This window comes from Penicillium canescens (genome assembly GCF_028828765.1).
Source record: "Penicillium canescens strain IBT 15451 chromosome Unknown utg000006l_segment0_segment0, whole genome shotgun sequence".
Lineage (NCBI taxonomy): Eukaryota > Fungi > Ascomycota > Eurotiomycetes > Eurotiales > Aspergillaceae > Penicillium > Penicillium canescens.
This window is the reverse complement of record NW_026703968.1, coordinates 3,698,004-3,715,797: the sequence shown is the minus strand read 5'-3', so window position 1 is coordinate 3,715,797 and position 17,794 is coordinate 3,698,004. Positions and strand designations below refer to the sequence as shown.

The window sequence follows — 17,794 nt, the reverse complement described above, 5'->3', positions numbered from 1 at the left end:
CCCAAAAAGCCACAAAACCCCACCCACCGACCGTTTCATTTCAACCCCTTCATTTACGGAGTAAACTCTGTTTAAATACGGGCACAGAGATCAACAATGCAATCGGAGATGACAGACGAGTTCGTATCAAGCCACACCTCCACTAAATCCACTGTCCCCACAGAGCCCACTAAACCCACTTCAGTCCACGGTTGTTTACTCCATCCTACTACAGTACGTGCAGTACACTAACCTACTCCACCATCTCCACAACCCGCCAGAGCGGGTGCAAGTAGCTTCTCCGTATCCTGCGTACTCCGTAAGCTGTATAATAGACCCACGCGAGACAAGCCATGGCGCCAGAATTCGAAGCCACTTCTTCCAATTAGACAGGGGTTAATCGCCCACGCGGGCCTGTACAGTACTGGAGGTTCCACATGAGCATGGATTGACATTGGATTGGCATGGTGTGCGTTTTCCACTACATGTAACTTAATTTTGATTTTTGGTGTTGGCGTAGGGGTAAGGGGGTAGGGAGGGGAGTACTCCGTACATGTGTACGTGGACATGTAGGTACGTACCTCGTGTCTCACAGGATCATCCGATTTATTGATTTACAAGCTTGCTCCATGGATGATGATGACAACAATGTCAAGGTTAGTATCACAATGACAATGATTGTGACATAAGTTAGTATGTGGTGTTAATATAATCAAATCACATTAATCGATGTTTACGTTTAAGTTAATTTTACATTTACATGTACACTAAACCGGGGGACAAGGATACCAACACCCGAAATCTTTACAGCTACTCTACTCCCAGCTTGGAAGAGTCAGGGTTAGGGTTGACATGGGAATACAGTGATTGGACTGGAGTATAACAGCCGTACCCCTACGCCTACGTAAACCACACAAAACCACCAACCAAAAAACAATGAACTTCCAAATCGAACAATGAAATCAAAATGATCCAAGTTTCAATCCTGATAATAAATACAAGTCACGATCCCCGTTCACATAACCCAAGCTATCTCATATCTTATCAAACTCTCCACACTCGGTGGTTCATGATTCATGCGAACCAGGGTCCGCGACCGGGTGACTACGCAATGATGGGATCATACATGTACATAGCCTTCTACAAGTTTCAATTTAGATATGACCTGTTCGAACATGATTAGTATAGATCCAGAACCGGATATTATCCTTGGGCGCTTATGATTATTGTCCCGATGACTGATGATATCTGGATTTCATCGTGTACTATACTACGCTTGGCGGGTAGTGACATACTGATAACTTACACTCTAGCAAGGGCATATTGTGGCTGATATTATGGATGGATTGAGTACAGTACCTAGTACGAGAAATTGAAACCGTGATTCAAGGGATGAACATACATACTGCAACTTTCTGTAGCTGTGTGTTTCAGACGATCCCGATCGCCACGGAGCACCAATGTAAAATTGAAGTATTATATTGCCAATAAATCCCAAGGTCCAGCTAATGTACAATTTTTTGAGGAATGTACTATAGTACAAGAAAACCAGCAACTGTACTGCGCTCGAAAGAAGAAACAAACAAATCAAAGGAGAAGACCATATACAACACCAAACAACACCATATATCCGTTTCCATAAACCATAAACATAAACCACACACACCACCAATGCAAACGCATGCAAAACTCGTAAAATCGTACACATAAGAATGTAAAGAATACACATCGTCATAATGACGAGCCCCGGATTTTACAGGGGCCCAAAGTGGGGCTGAGTGGGTCCACCCTATGACGTTCGGTATGCCGATCTGGTGGACCATGACGTAGAAGGCGCCCTCAATCTCTCCTCCTACGCTGCTTGCCTGGCCAGTCGATTTCGGGATGCACCACTCGCATGTCTGTAATTATAGTTAGTTTTAAGAATGTAATAGATCAACGGGGGTGTAACTTACGCCTTGTCAGAGCATCGTTTCGGCTGAATGTCTTGTCCTCGTTACAGATGTGACAGCGGACCTTTTGCTTGCCCGCTGTGTGGATCGTATGTTCGTGCCGGGTAAGATCGTAGGGTCGAGAGAAGACCGAATTGCATGCTTTGCCTGTAGATGGGTTGATGCGCTCACACCGGTGGGGGCCGGCTTGGGAATTGCGTAGAGTGGTGTCGCGGCTGATGAGGTGGCCGCCCGGTGTGGTTTGCCGGTGGGCTTCGCGCTTGTGGCGCTGTAGGCGAGAGGGAGAATCGAAGCGGAATGCGCAGCCGTGGTAGGTGCAGGTGTAGGTGCCAGCATCGGAGGTGGTGTTGTCCGGTCGGGGGATGCTCTCCATTGGCAGGTTGACCTGAGCTTGCGGCGAGGTCTCGCTAGATTCCACCGATACAGATGGGAAATCAGGAGTTTGCTGCAAGAGATTGGTCTGCGAAGGGCGGTGGCTTGGGGGCTGAGCGAATGCGAATTGAGGCTGCGACATGGCGGTTGTGTATTGAGGGAACGCTTCCATCGGTCGCATTGAGCCGCTGTCGCGTCGCAGACCAAGAGTATCACCCAGGTTGAAGTCACCCTGAGGTAGGCCTGGGGGGAACAGAGCTGGGAGAGCTGGGTCGTCGCCATCCTGGAAATCCAAAACTGCGTCCTTGGGGGACATGGTCTTGATATCTCCGGTAGTATTGGGCTGAGATCCGTCCATTCCCTGCATCACATTCTGTGTCATTGGAACACTGGTAGCCATATGAGGCTGCTGGAGGTTGCTACCCATATCACCCGCGAACGGAGAAGAAGGGCGGAAAGGCGAACGATCCCGTCTGTTGGCGGGAGATTGAGAGCGAGCAGACACGTGTCCCTGGTTGGCAGCCTGGAGGCGATCGGCCATGAAGTTGCGCGGGTTGAGCTGGTTCTGACCCATTGGCTTGGACATCTGGGGAGCAGCCATGATGGAAGGGTTGTAGAGCTCGTCCTGGTAGATATCGGAGATGGTCCTGTCCAGCTTAGGCACTCCCATTGGCATACCGTTAGAAGTGTATTCTGCGTCGACTTGTAAGTACTGGTCCATCCACTGGTCAATCATTTGGTTCTCACCATTCATCTTGGCAGCATCGTCAATCTCGTCCAGGCTGGTCTGTGGGGTCACTGGGGAGTTGTGGCTCATGGTTGACACCGATGGAGCCATAGAGTAGTCGCTCTGCAGCTGCTGGGGAGGTGACTGCTTCTGCTGGTCCATGATGGCCTTTCTCATCGCAGTCTCGGCATCGGCGTTGTGACCATCTTGAGAGGCAGGATCAAAGTTCTGGAAGGGTGTCGCGAGGAAGGAGTTCTGGAGCGGGGTCTGCACTGGCGTGGGCAACGGCTTGTTCGAGCTGTTGGAACGACGGTGGAAGTTGTTGGCAGGTGATGGAGGCGAAGTGCGCTTCTGCACACCGGCGTAAGGAATGCGCGCAGGACTCAGCAACTGCAGGTTGTTATCCCACCCTTGGTTGGTGGCGAGAGGCTGTTGCGCCAACATGGGGGTGTAGTATTGTTGAGGGTATTGAGGAAGATAGTGTGGTGAATTGGAACCCTGGATGTCAAACGACGGGTTGTAAGAAGAAGCTGGGGTCATCGAAGGAGCCCCAAACGACTGCGAGTCCGACGTTTGTGGGTAAGGAATAGAGAAGGTCGGAGAGGAGAAGGAAGGCGAGGAAGGTGCGGATGATGGCGGAGAAAGCTGTACACTGGGGTGGCACTCGAACGGCGATTGCAGGCGTTGACAGTTCGACTCCGAATAGAACTCAGGTGGGTACTGGTCGTCTTGTATGATGATGTCCTCTGGGTTGTATGGATCGGTGATGAGACCCTTACGTGGGTACATAAGCATTATGGTGGGAGACGTCAGAGGATTCGCCACCGGGTAAGGCGAGCTTTATATGTGAAATCCGAGGGCACAAGATCCGAATAAGATTTCCTGATCAATTGCCGTGTCGGTTTGTAAGAGACTTTGGGTCGAAGCTTGGGGTAGCGAAGAGTCTGGAAACGTCGGGAGGCTGATCGATGGATGAGTGGTAGATTTGGTTGGTACTGGGTGAGAGTGAGTTTGGTTCTGGGTAATGACTCGACCGGAGGAAAGTAAGAAGATATATGATATCAAGAGTTGGAAGTATGAGTAATGACAGAGAGGGAGGGACAAGACTTATAAGTAGGCCATGACCTCACAGTAAGTAACGGAGTCTCCGAAATACCGTATAGGATCTACGCTAGGCCAGATCGAGAGTAGTCCGGTAATATTACATACCATACCGAGTCCCACTGATCTGGGGATCTTCTGTGGCTTACATTAAGAAAGCCACGTACTCCACCATTTACTTATGGCTGCCCAGTGGGCATTAATATTTAATATTAGTGTTTTGTTATTGGACTGTCCAAGATAGTAAGGGGTGATGTTTGTTGATCGATGGTGAAAATTACCAAATATTCAACCCAAGGGCCAAGGTCGCTTAGAAGAATTTTCCTTGTGTAGAACTAGCTCGACTATACTCGGGTGACCGCGCCAAAATTAGGACTAGGAAGAATGGGGGTGGAGTCGGCCGAGGGATTCCTTAGGGCTGAGCCACACCTACTTTTCGGGACTTGACATTCGGCCCAACTGTGAGTCAAACAGAACCTGCTAGAACTGATTGGTAGTCAATTTGTAACTTACATGTAGTGGGTTTGTCGGAGAGCTGTGCTCCCCCTGTACTCCGTACACTCCATATTGTCCCTCTGACATTAGCCACATCTTGATGTGGCTAGTGCCTAATGGCTCGGAACCGCCGCCCCAACGGTATAGCGTTCCCACATGGGGAAGCTAGGACTGGCATATACACCTTTCTCCCAACTGTGATGCCTGTATATCGGATTTGGAGACTCGGTTGAGTGTGGCTGTGAAGCAAGTCATTGTCTTGACATGTCTCCAATCGGCGGGTTCCGCTGAGACTTATCGGCCGTCGAGTCAGCTGACCATGGCATGATAGAAGCCAGACAATGCAGTCCATGGATCGTTGACCAGCTGACTCGATCTTGAGTCACCCCACAATTTTTGTGTTCAAGTTGCAACCTGTTGTCTTAGTTGTGTAGTTCGATGGTAAGCGCTTGTCTCTAGCTCGCGATAGGCTCGGCGGGAAGTACCCATTTTGGGATTGAAATGGTCACATGGTGACTCGACTCATATATGACTAACTACTAACTACTGCAGTAATAAACAACCGTGAATAAATGTATTTGAAAAAAGGCAATAAAAAATAATTAAAACTGTGACTGGGATAAAATTCTCCCTGTAGATCTGATCACCTAGTTCACTCTGCCACGCGGAACTGACAGCCGTAAAAAGTGTAAAACTGCAGACTAAAAAAATTCTACTAGCGCTATCATGCTCCGACCGTGCACATGGCTTTGACCCTAAATGAATATCAGATCGGATCGATAGGCTCCGAGCCGAGCACGCGAAGTGGCAAATCCCGATTCTTTCACCTTGAGCATTCCCTAGCCAGAAACAACAAGACACTACTGCAGTCCAGTAAGCTACCCCAACTGCGCATGTGACTACAATTGAAAATGTTAAGGAAATCGGCAAGTTCTCGGACAATCCGCCTAACCCTGGTCTGGACAGGCCGAGACGGGTCCGGGGATGTGCCGTGTCTACCTACCGAACAGTCTGGGCCGTCTCCGGATTCTGCACGCTGCACTATAACTTAGATCCGAGATCTTGGCGTCGAGTATACCTGCTAAACACAGAGGCATCTGAAAAAGGGTAAAGAAACGGGGCTACTCGGGCTACTTGGGCTACTCGGTACAAAAATCTGGGGGTGGCAAGTTGAGCGCCAGCGCCAGCTGATCCAAGTGTCCGGTCCACATAGATTAGATCCAGTACAGTATAAAATGTAAGTTCGGAGAAATGAGGTGCACCTGCGTATAGCTGGTGTAAGACACCTTCCCAAATTGAACAAAAGATAGCGACCTTCTACATCAAGACAATAATCAACACGAACACATACCCGAGGCCGTTACCAAAACAGAGCCCCTGCATGAAAATTTTTTCTTATCGGCAAGCAATTCCGACCAAAAAAGTGTCAGCACTCTAATCAACTGGGCAGGGTTCACGGGCAGCATGAACAAGCCCTACGAGCCAACTAGCGCGACTAAAATCTCAAATTTAGAAACTGTCTAATGCAGGAAGAATTTTCAATGCTTTTCATTGGTGCGTGTGTTGCAGGTGCACAGCCACGTAGTCGGTATTTCCGTTACGACGTTCTCCGTTGCCGGTTTAGCCTGTTACCGTATGCTATGGCTGCAGTCGTGCATCTGCATGTATTGGTAATTTCCAGTCCTTTCCAGAAGGAGGTGTATTGGGTGGCTTAGTTCTTTTCCCTTTTGGGTTTGGTGCGGTTGTTTTCGGGCTTCTGGAAGCTTGCTATTTTCGTGCCGGAATGTCGGTCTCCGGGTATCGCCGTGGACTGGCTTTTTAACTTTCTTTTTTTTTTCTTTCGGGATTTTTTGTTTGGCTGCATGTATGAAGAGTTTTCTGTTGTTGCGATTGATGGATATTGATTGCAGGTGTGGCTTGTTTCTTTGTGATTCTGATTATGTTATTATTACTTAGCATGACTCAGTACCTGTCACGTGGCTGATTTGTGATACACTGGCCGCGTACATACTGTATTCGTCATCTAGGGTCAAAGACTTGGATAATTTTAGTAAAAATGTTTGAAAACCACTCCTTGGCGGGTCACGGCTATGTGGCCTATTACGATAATAGGATGTAAGGGATGCCAGATGTTTTATTTGGTTGCCTACTTGAAATATTCTAGAAGCTAGACACGCTATGTGAGGAATGCTACTGTTTCAGATGGAATGTTTAGAGGGGTTGGTATTTTACATCGAAAATTAGGAGTTCACCTTACATGTGATCATAGGGCCAAATATAATTCCTCCTTGTATTGTATCGGTTATCGAATATTGAGGCTGTAGATGGACCTTGACCAAGTCACCGGGACAGCCACTAGTGCGGCTGAAACCCCATGTGGAACTTGCCTTCAACTTTATTTTGATGCCTTGGAGTGTAAATATCATCTTCATACCACTTAATTAGATTGAATTCTCGACATGTACTGTCGAGGGTAACCGCTGTTACGCTCAGAGCTACCGAGACTGTAAATATCTAGTCTTTAATACCTGGTCTGCTATCGGTCTGTTGAAACACTAGGTGGTTTCGGTTTTACTTATGCTGCAAACAAACCCCGTTTCACCTCAAACAATACGTATTTTGTTTTATCAGTTGCCTTGTATCCTTCATGGCATCAAACTGTTCTTATAGGCCAATTAACTTATCTACAGTTAGACATGTTTAAATCTCACACAATCTGTAGATTCTATTGTTATTGCTTCCTAAACTAACCGAATGCCCATTTAATGAGAGTCACATCGAGGTAGAGTAACATTTCAAGAAAGTAATGATCAGAGATCAAATAATTGAGTGCTGACTACGGAGCATAGCAACGGGGTGAGGTAGTAATATACCAGTCAACCAATTGCTTGAGCCTAAAGGACTCCAGACCAGTCTCCCTCCTTGATATATTCCTCGATAGTACAGACTGGGACAGGCACGCCAAGCTATATTGAATGTAAGAAAGGGGTTCACGATATAGATGTAGCGAAAAGACCTAAGTCTTTGGGGTAGACAGCGCTTGGATCACGACCATCATAGCCAAGTCTCGGATGTAATCGAACATATCGGCCAGTTCCTCGCCTATGTCTCCAGGGACCGCATTTTCAAGGACAGTGTGGTCCAGACGCTGGAAGCGACACGTCACGCCATGAGTCTTACCCCACAAGGCAGCGAACCCATTCCAGCTCAATATGCTGGCATAGCCAAGGAGATTTTTGCCCGGCTCAACCTGCAATAGAGCGTTGACGAAGTTGCCTAGAGCAATATCAGCCAGTGGAACTTAAAAATGTATGTAGAGGGACTGATCAATGTCGTGGCGTGCCTCGACCATGGGAACCGGGGCATCGCCCTCTGCAGGAATGCTCAGCACGAAGGTACCGTCGGATTGCTTCCATAATGTCAGATTTTGCGCCCATTTAGGCAGAAGGTACTGCGTTAGCAATATCTCTGGAGATTCAGACTCACCTTGATTGGCCCTCCCATTGGGATAATTTTCCATTTAGTCATATAGAGTGCCAGTTGCAGAATAATGTCTTTTTTGCCAGTGCCGGATAGGTGGCCTTCAAGTAATCGACGGCTTCCCACTTCCCGTCGAAGTGAAGATTGTGGGTATATTTTCCCTTGCTCCATTTCTTCGTGGACGAGAGCGTCGAGAGCACGAACCGATCCAAGGTGTCCACGGTGCATTTGCGGCGCCTACAATATTGCGACCATGCTTGCACCTCAACCTCGTAAGCGGCCACGTTAGCTGGGCCTGAGCGCGCTCCTGGACTTTGGAATCGGCCACGATGCCCCAGAAGTCAGTAACGCCGTAGATGACTGTTGATCCTGCGAAGGCCGGTTTCAGGGAGGCGACATCATTCAAGTCGGCTATAACGAGTTCGACGCCTTTGTCTCCCCAAGCTCGGCTTGCGGGCCTGCTTGGGTTGCGCGTAAGGCCACGGACATGCCAGTCCCCCTTGCCAACAAACAATCCGGCAACGGAGGCACCCTCTTTGTCTAGTTAGCAAATATGCTTTTGAAGCCTGAGACCTATAAGAGTAAGGTCAGGTTTGATTTACCTGGTTTCCCGCAACTCCCACGATAGCAATAATCTTCTTGGCCATATTGATAGCACGTTGGATGTCCTTCTGTATCAAATTTTGGCTGTTACAGTATAATGACTGACTTGAAGCTACCTGAATCCATGTAGGGAGGGAAAAAGACATTAAATAGTCAAATTCGCCATCTTCAATAGTGATTAACCGATTCTGCCTTCCCAAGGTCACATAGCCGAATCTGTTAGTCCTCTCTACAAGTTAGTAAATCCGAGGAATCGATTATACGAAGCGTGGGAGAATACAAAACGGAATAGAAGTGTATCCGTAATCGGAGAGTTGAGTAATCTTCTATTCCTTAGTAGGTCTTAGAGTAGTTCTAATGGAGATTATTCGGGAAAAGCATTAAAGCGCACTCTCCTAACCTGCCGATACTACTTAAAGAGTATGCAGAGCAACTAATATTAAGCTCTTCGGATCCGCCACAGCCTCTGAAGTAAACCTCACAGTTCCACGCCAACGTCACCAATATCTTGTTAAAGGTGGAAATTGGTATGTGCTATAACGTCGTAAAATGCTGATGCACCTATACAAAAAATATGACATCCGAGACTACACTGTGGGGTGTAATCCTGCCGAGGGCAACCACTAATTCCAGCTGATGTGCAAACCTTATCAGCGGGTTTGGAGAGGGTCCAGTCACGCAGTGTAACAGGTTAGAGAAGCTATGCACTAAAAGATAGTTTCATGCATTTGCTCTCACGACAAGAGTCCATGAATAGATGTTTACTACCTTACCCGAATCCGAGAGTCCTAGGGCTGGCCCGTAAACATCACGGCAGGTGATAGATACCTCGCGCTGCCCTCCTCCCCACACTTTAGGTCTACCCTTAACATAAATTTGCGCCACAGTGCCCTCCCATATCTACACAGAGGGTTGAAGAATCGACCCCAGTTCCTACAGGGGGCTCTTCCACTTGACCTCTATCTCCTTGTGTGTAACTCCTCTCCTAATATTCCATGCGCTATCAAGTTGATTGACATTTTCCAGGAACGATAGAATATTCATTATCCAGGCTCGTCTACCGAAATAGCTGACCAGTGGTGCAAACGCCTCGTTCACCAGTGGCTGAATCTTGGGACGATGGGCAGAGACGTTAGTTTCTACCATCTCTATCGCTCCTCATTCCATTATAGATCCTCTAATCCCAAAACTTAGCCCTACTATAGCCGTACTAGAGAGGAGTAACAGACGTACGCGCCCGCCCAGCCCACACAGCAACAAACTGATGCTATTCTCCGCCCACTGCGCCCAGACTCCCTCCACCCCTACGCCGCCGGCTACGAAGCATGGACAGGTGCTGAGGGTATGTCGATCCGCACAAACTACGACGCGGAAAACGAAGAAGCCCATAAAATGATCTGGAACAAATACTTGGATATTCCTCAAGTTCAAACCCGACTCGCTAGTCCTCGAGGAAGAATGGTTATTTGCGAACATAGATATCGCTCGTGTTCTTAAGCGATTCCTAGCGTGATGGATTATTCAGCGCTAGTCACTCGTTATAAGGGGATAGTAGTGACTTATTTTAAGTTACTACGGGGATGCATAGTAAATAGAAGAACCACGGATCTATAACCGCGGATTCTCGAGGCGTTAGCATTGCCATGAAACTGATGAATTCTTTACCGATTAATGCATTAGAAATACGATTACTACATAAGACCTAGTCGGGTTAAGTGAGCGTAGGTAGGGTCCAAACGCCTAGAATGGGGGTCATTTTAGGATTGCCTATAATTTATATGATTAACCCGAGGCACTGGAAAATGGGCGAAAAAAGAGGCGAAAAAAGAGGTGAAAAAAATAATAGAACGGTATATTCTTGTGGAGGCTGCCTAGTATTTTATCAACAGCACTGTAGGCAACATTTATACTCTATTTCCTACCTATTCATTGAGGCGTATTAGATGCAAATGTTTTCAATTTGATAGTGGTAATAGGCTGCCGTATCCACTACCGTCTTAGCATTTTCTCATCTTATAGATTGTCTCTATACAATGTTCCTTATACTAACCAAGCTTGTTAGACACCTCTAAGCCCCGCCCTCCCTCTAGGTTTTGTGTGATGCTGACCCTCATAAGGCGGCGTCTATAACTACCACCACGGCTATTACCACCACTAACACCACCCTCTACACCACTAACATTATAACCACCACCACCAGCCCCGACTCCACTAAGGCCGTCACTCCCACTAAGGCCGCCACCCCTCTACCATCCGAGGCCGACATCCCCGTCCTATTCGTTAGTCTACCCGCTAGCTAGAGACTTCCGGCAAAGCCCGAGCTAACAGTCTTATGGGCCTAGTAGGGGCGCTAAAGAAGCTAGCTAAGAAGTGGGAGAAGGACACGAAGGACAGGGAGTGAATTTTCCTCTTCCTTTCCTTTTTATTTGTGTTACTACTATTTGTTTACGCAACCCACCTTCCACGAACCGGCTAAGATGTAAAGAGAAGGGTTCTAGTGCTTATAGGATAGAGCCTGTAAACTAGGTAAGACTGAGAATGCCTCGGAAAAGTGGTATATTGAGAGAATATAGAGACTGATTCTTAGAGAACCCCTAGGTTCTCCGGAGCAGACTATTTGACATAAGGGATTAGCGTTACTGTGAGTTAACGCTAACGTGTCGATACCTACATAGTATCGATCCTCTATAAGTGCGAGAGATCTGTGCACGGCTTCTGAGGATCCCGTTACATAAGACCCGGCCGGGATTAAAGTGTTAGGTCCCTGCGAGGTCCTAGGGTAGCGGTATAAGTTCGGGAAGTAGAGTCTATCGGCGAATGTCCGTGCAGGTGTATTAAGAGACTAATTGCTGGTCCCCCATGCGAGGACCAGCGAGCACAATAAATACATGGTGCGCTTAGCTAATGTATTTAGCGACATGCACGGCTATCCTGGTCCATGCGTGCGATCGGCTACCTTCGCAATGCGAGGGCCAAAGCTCGCTATATATCTTCAGGCATCCATAAGGCACCTGGTAGGTCGGGGTCCTGACATAAAGGTAGCAGCCGTCTTATCTTCTTACTATGTAGGCCTTCCCCCTAAACTCTTATATTTTAGAGTCCTTTTTACTTATGTTATATATGTCATTTAGGTCATTTAGGTTATTTAGGTTCTTCGTATCATTTTATCTTAGCTCTATACCTAGTCCCTACTAGGTATGTTGGTGTTTTTTGTTTCTTTATTATTATTACCGAAATTCATTCCTAAGTTTCATTGCTATTTTCTAAGTTTAGATTCTCTACTAGTAAACTGGTGAAGACATTACCGGCGGTTCCACTTATAAGTATGTATGAAAAGGCAAATTGATGATTGCCATGCTTGTTTACTATGTTTGCTTTAGTTTAGTCAGGCTGTTATGGGCATATGCGAGGAGGAATCGTCCTTGAGCTCTGAGTATTTGTGTAGTACGTACTGGATGTATCATGCTGCTTGTGTGGTGACTCATGCGTTTATTAAGGACGCGGAGGCTTAGGATGGCGGAGGGTTTTATACGTGTTTTTGGACGACTGCGGGGATGTGGTTAGGCAGATGAGGGTGGATCTGAATGAGGTTGATAACTTTGATGGGACTTGGTCAAAAGGGAGTTAGAAGGATGGCTGGGTTTATCCTGGAGAGCTTAGGACGGCCTATCTTCCTAGGGGTGTGAGAGGACCTCCATATAGGTGAAGTTTGCAGAATTTACTATGCCTAGCTACTATACTATTATAGCTTCTTCACCGAATCTGCAGGAATTAAATAGCCCGGAATCACTGGAAACTCATCTCCAGGTAGAGGGTTCCTCCCAAAGCCTCTGTCGACCCTGCCGTTCCCGCAAGACCCTGGAAACAAAAGCCTTTAGGCCAGCCGCTCCTCAAACAGAATTAGCAATGGCTTATCGTAGGGAAAACACTGGGCTGAGAGATCTTGCAGAGAGCAGACACAGACGGAGAGCAGGCGCAGTGTCACAGGATAAGAATAAACAAGGCCAAGAGTTTCTGTTCAGAAACCGTGAAGTGTACTAACTCAGTCACAAGTGTTAAACCATAAAGGGATGGCCCCACTTATCTGCTGATTACGCATGTATTATAAAATTACAAACCGTGAAGCTGAACTTGTAAAACCGGACTTCCTTCCTGCAGCCATTATACTTTCAACTCGTGGTTCTCGCTTCTCTTAGTAGAAATGGCCACCCTCAGGTCAGATGCCACTTACATCCGCGACAAATTGACCAGAGACGTTGACCAGACATGGGGCTTTTTTATCTACCGTACCTGCTACTACAACGACGATGCACGGTGGGAGAACTTTCTCGAACGAATGTATGGGTATGCACAAAGGACCCTACTCAATCCCCCTACATACACCAGTAATAGGGACGGACAAGCGATCTACGACCAACTAGAATGGAATATTCAATCTGACCCTCGCTAGAGGGCTGTTCAAAGGAGGGATCTGGCGTTATGAGTTTTAATGCCTTACAATGAAAATGTCTAATGACCAAAAACTAACTTTCTTTACTAGACGCCACCGCGAGCTTATGAGGTCTATGAGGTCTCTTTACGAAGATTATGACGCTACCCTAGTTCAACATGGATTCCCAATCATCGTGGACAAAGAGGCCTTGGACTCTGTCCTAGAAGAAAAAGCACCAGCTGAATGAAGGGGTTCTGACACCCGGCAATCAACGGCTCACATGAGCGCGATTGATATGCAATGGTTTGACCTATGGGACACTCCTCATGAGGATGAGGATTTAGGAGCTGAAGTCGGTCGGACGAAGGTTTTGGCACCCAAGGTTTATCCTAGATTATATTCGATTCTTCGGAGTGGGCGGTGGCCGCAAGTTGTTTATTGTGAGCCTCCCACGATTTCTCGTTTGCCCTAAATTCGCAACATTCTCGGGTTATATCGGTCATTCGCATAGCACTAGAATCGATTCAACTACTCATTTCCTTTAAAATGGAGAAGCGTGCACTCAATATTGAGCCTCGTGAGACTTTTTCGGTGTGTTTAATTTCTAGCATCGTGCTGAAAGCCAAGGCGCTCTTCTCAAGAATTGGATGGGCAATTTCGCAGGGAGCATTCGCCACTTAAAGATCATTACTACGCTATGTAGAAATCTTAAAAAAAGTTTAAAGATTTCGGAATAATATCGAATTAAGAGACACTGGGTCCGCTTCTTCTATTCCATGCATTTACAAAGTTGAAGATTATCGCCGCTATGCGATCAAATGGCGACGCAATTTTCGTAGTCTGGCCACAGCCCTGAGCAGTCACTGCCAACGGCTGAATTCCAGGGTAGGGACTTACCAGTAGTTATACCATAGGCAGTTGCGATAGCCCAGCATGAGTAATCCTTTTTAGCAGTATAGAAAGTCGTGCATGACGTGGTGATACCCGTTTGCACAGGTCCTGCAATGCAGTACTGCTGTCCGAAATCAAGATACTGGCAGTTGGAACCGATGGACGGATTCCACAACAAGAATTTGGCAAAAGTGATGCCATATTTGGATTCTGTTGCAGCACATGAGTCACCCTTACTATAGTGTAGTATTCACTACAACATACACTAGACGTGGTTTCAGTCGGTGCTGCCGTCAGTATGGTAGTCGTGGAAGTGGACTTGACGGCGACACAGATGGCGTAGCCGGGTGAGAGATATTGGCAATCGTCACCGATGGCGGGGTTCAAAGCATAAAGCTGGGCAAAAGTGACACCGTATGTAACTTTCAATCGCAACACACCCGCCGCCGGACTTGATTGTGCATAGTCCTGCGCAAGAAGAAGCCATGCCTGTCTGCGTTGTTGCTGTAGATGAGGTTGAAGCTGTCGTAGTTATAGAAAGAGAAAGAGAGGAAAGATGAAGGATTAGTGAGGAGGGTGTAAAAAGGATAACTCGATCAAAAGTTCAGGGGCTACAAGTCTGATGCTTTCAAATATGAATGGATTTTATTTGTGTAAGTCTTGTCATCTCTATAAGAGGGAACCAAAAGGGCAGAGGGATCGTTAGACTACTTGTTTATAGCTCTCTACGATGATGCTAGAAAGGGCAAGAATTGAGAGACACCTTGGTGTTTTTTTTTTCGTTTCAGCTACTTACTTGCCAGCACCTGTTACACGAACATCATTATCTAGGTGCGTTTGCAGGATTTCAGTTTGGTTACTACCATGCTTATGGTATGGATTCGATTGACCTGATGTGACGGGTTTGGCTCGGATACCTACCCTAGAAGTGGGGCAGTGGATCTGTGTCATCTTATATACCATGCAGGCCTTCAGGAAACAGCCCTCGCTTGCACAAGTGAAGTGCTAGTTCCGCGAGAAGTATTACATTGGGTTCTCTGGCGTACTTCGGCTACAAACGCTGCCCACACTTTGACTAAAATAATACAAACTGTACCTACGTAATCGAAAAAATTCTGACAATCTAGCAAATGCTTCCTAAACAAAGAAGAGCAGGTTAATTTCATAATTCATACTCGTCCCATAAGAACCCGGTCAGCAAATGATCTCAAGCAAAGTTAGAGCAGGAAATTTTCATGAGTCTTTGTCAGTGGAACCCCGTTCAAAAGTTTGCTGCCACCGGGATTTTATGTTTCTAAGTCTTCGGGACTTCAATGGGTGAAAAAGCCAAATTCCTAATGTTTCGAAATAGTCCGATCCAGGTAGTTCAATCCTTCTTTTGAAGTCGTTTCTGACCTCCTGTTTTTCTTTCTCTGGAAGCTCAAAGCCTCGAAAGCCGATACAACACCAACACTCTACAGTGCAATGGCCTCTACCTTTCTTTCTTTTAGATAGATGCCTCTGTGCGCAGCATCCACATTCCCGGCTGCAACATCCACCTTGATCCGAACAATCCTGAACCATTTCTTCACGCATAAACCATTTAGCATCACGTCTTAGACTATCGTAGCCTTGTTTGAGTAACGGACAAAGCATAGTCTCCGCTCGGTAAAGGGCGTGCTCCTTTCTAGGAAAACGCGTTTGAGCCTTTTCAAGCTGTTGCTTTGCATTTTCTAGCTGGGTTCTATCGGACTCGATAGCTGTGGCCTTTTGTAAGGCTTTAACCCTATGGAGTAACGTTTCCTCACACTGCGATAATTCACGTAGAGCGAGCTCGGCACGAATTAAATCAGTGATGTCGGATCGCCTAAAGCGTTATGATGCGTATACCAGATATTCAGGATGACGCCAATCGGTTTCAAGCGTTGAATGCTTGTTGAAGTGTTTCATGATCCTATGGTGGATAGAGCTTAGTATGAGAATAAGGTAAAGGATAACATTTAGTAAGTACCTTGTGGTGGGGGAAACGAGATATAAAATAAGTAAAAATATTGAAAGGTTGAAGCAGGAAGAATGTGACATGACCGAGAAAAATTTTCAAGGATGACGGATCAACCGCGAGTCATATGCGAATCATGACGAAGGTCACTTGTCATGCTGAACACTAAAGATGACGGGAATCGCGTACAATTTACCTCTTCACTTTTTCGAATTCCCCTTCACCACCCTCCGGATGTTGTCGATCCTCGCCTACAGCAAGCCATCGGTCATGACAGACCAGTAGGTTCATTTATTTTAGTTCGGGTCGGCAGGGGTCGGACTGGATAGATCGCCGTTCGGTTCTTTCAGCCGCAGTGGTCCGTGAAATAAAAAGATACAAACAACCCAAACAACCCAAACACCTGACAGAGACTAAATATAAGAGTGTAGGGGGGAAGGCCTACACGGTAAGAAGATGAGACAGGTGCTAGGTCTTGCCGGTTCGCGGAAGGTGGGTTGCGTAAACAAACAGCAGCAACACAAACGAAAAGAGGAAAAAATCACTCCCTCTCCTTCTTCCCCTTCCCCCACTTCTCAGCCAGCTTCTTTAGGGCCCTTGCTAGGCCCGTAAGGCCATCACCCCGGGACTTTGCCGGAAGTCTCCAGCCAGCGAAGGTCCCAACGAACAGGACTGGGGTGATGGCCTCGGTGGGGACGGAGCTGGTGGTGGTGATGGTAGTCGTAGATGCCGCTTTGTTGGGGTCGGCATCACACAACACGCAGAGGCGAGGGTGGGGCAGGGTGGGGCTTGGGGGTTTCTAACAAGCTTGATTAGCATAGGAAAAACCTATGTATTGAAAGGATGCTTGCCACCATTCTGCTTCCACACCCTCGCCTCCTCCAAGTATCGCAGCATAAGCACCTGCTGGGGGTCCTCGTATGGAGACAATTCATGAGATCAGAAAATGCTAAGACGGTAAGGGGTACGGCAGCCTATTACCGCCATCAGGCCAAACTGGTAGGAAATTGAAGCATTTGCATCTGATATGCCTCAATGAATGGTACGAAATAGAGTATGAATGTTGCCTACAGTGCTATTGATAAAATACTAGGCAGTGTCCACAAGAATATACCGTTTTGCCTTTTTTTTTTTCACCTCTTTTTTCGCCTATTTTCGAGTGCCCCGGGTTAATCATATAAATCATATAAAGGTAAGGGGTATGAAAGGACTTATTGCTTATGAATATACGAGCTAATCGAGGTATATTAAATATCTATTTGTCGAACATATGAACGAGCAAGGTGTCCAAGCCCTTGTCTTTGGAGGGCGACCTCGCCATGGCCCCGTAAAAAGCAGTTGGTGGCGTGAAAAGGGGTCAATCTGCGGGAGTACGGCCAATTACCCACCTTGTCATTACAGGTTACTCTGCGGATCTTTGCCTAGGAACAGAGCGTACTAAGTAACGCAGTTGCGAACCGGAAACTACTGGTTGTCAACATACGCCAGCGCTTTGGGATTCCATGCCGACGACCTATACGTGTGTTGCGAGCGGGAAAGTATACAAAACGTGCAGCTGGGTTGCTCTCAACAGAGAGCGATAAGATGGGAGTTACGAGGGAAGGTTGACAAACACGTTCAACAGCATGTCAACTCCGTTTGGGGGGGACCAGGGGAAGAAGATGGAGGTCATTGACTGTGCTTTGCGGATCAAGCAGTGGAGGCTATCTTAGTCTTCGCTAAAGAATCGCAACGGTTTCAAAGCCGCGCATTATGAGGGCAGCATAAACATAACTATGGCACAA

At 47.0% G+C, this 17,794-nt stretch overlaps 5 protein-coding genes across 5 annotated transcripts; 1 reads left to right on the top strand and 4 right to left on the bottom strand.

The window, feature by feature from the left end:
• Positions 1 to 1,818: 1,818 nt before the first annotated feature.
• N7446_010234 (stress-regulated transcription factor RPN4) lies at positions 1,819 to 3,825 on the bottom strand (the record flags this gene model as incomplete). Its single annotated transcript, XM_058518978.1, has 3 exons — positions 1,819 to 1,880; positions 1,935 to 2,996; positions 3,051 to 3,825. The coding sequence occupies 3 exons, from the start codon at positions 3,823 to 3,825 to the stop codon at positions 1,819 to 1,821; spliced, it is 1,899 nt and encodes a 632-aa protein (XP_058369766.1).
• Positions 3,826 to 7,642: 3,817 nt separating this feature from the next.
• On the bottom strand, positions 7,643 to 8,753 carry N7446_010233 (uncharacterized protein; the record flags this gene model as incomplete). The annotated part of the gene is made up of 3 exons (XM_058518977.1): positions 7,643 to 7,902; positions 8,311 to 8,638; positions 8,709 to 8,753. 3 exons carry the CDS (start codon positions 8,751 to 8,753, stop codon positions 7,643 to 7,645), a joined length of 633 nt encoding a protein of 210 aa, XP_058369765.1.
• A 4,157-nt stretch (positions 8,754 to 12,910) lies between these two features.
• Positions 12,911 to 13,388, top strand: N7446_010232 (uncharacterized protein; the record flags this gene model as incomplete). Its single annotated transcript, XM_058518976.1, has 2 exons — positions 12,911 to 13,047; positions 13,250 to 13,388. 2 exons carry the CDS (start codon positions 12,911 to 12,913, stop codon positions 13,386 to 13,388), a joined length of 276 nt encoding a protein of 91 aa, XP_058369764.1.
• Positions 13,389 to 13,955: 567 nt separating this feature from the next.
• N7446_010231 (uncharacterized protein) lies at positions 13,956 to 14,983 on the bottom strand (the record flags this gene model as incomplete). The annotated part of the gene is made up of 3 exons (XM_058518975.1): positions 13,956 to 14,264; positions 14,297 to 14,525; positions 14,829 to 14,983. 3 exons carry the CDS (start codon positions 14,981 to 14,983, stop codon positions 13,956 to 13,958), a joined length of 693 nt encoding a protein of 230 aa, XP_058369763.1.
• Positions 14,984 to 16,551: 1,568 nt separating this feature from the next.
• N7446_010230 (uncharacterized protein) lies at positions 16,552 to 16,907 on the bottom strand (the record flags this gene model as incomplete). The annotated part of the gene is made up of 2 exons (XM_058518974.1): positions 16,552 to 16,809; positions 16,881 to 16,907. 2 exons carry the CDS (start codon positions 16,905 to 16,907, stop codon positions 16,552 to 16,554), a joined length of 285 nt encoding a protein of 94 aa, XP_058369762.1.
• Positions 16,908 to 17,794: the final 887 nt, after the last annotated feature.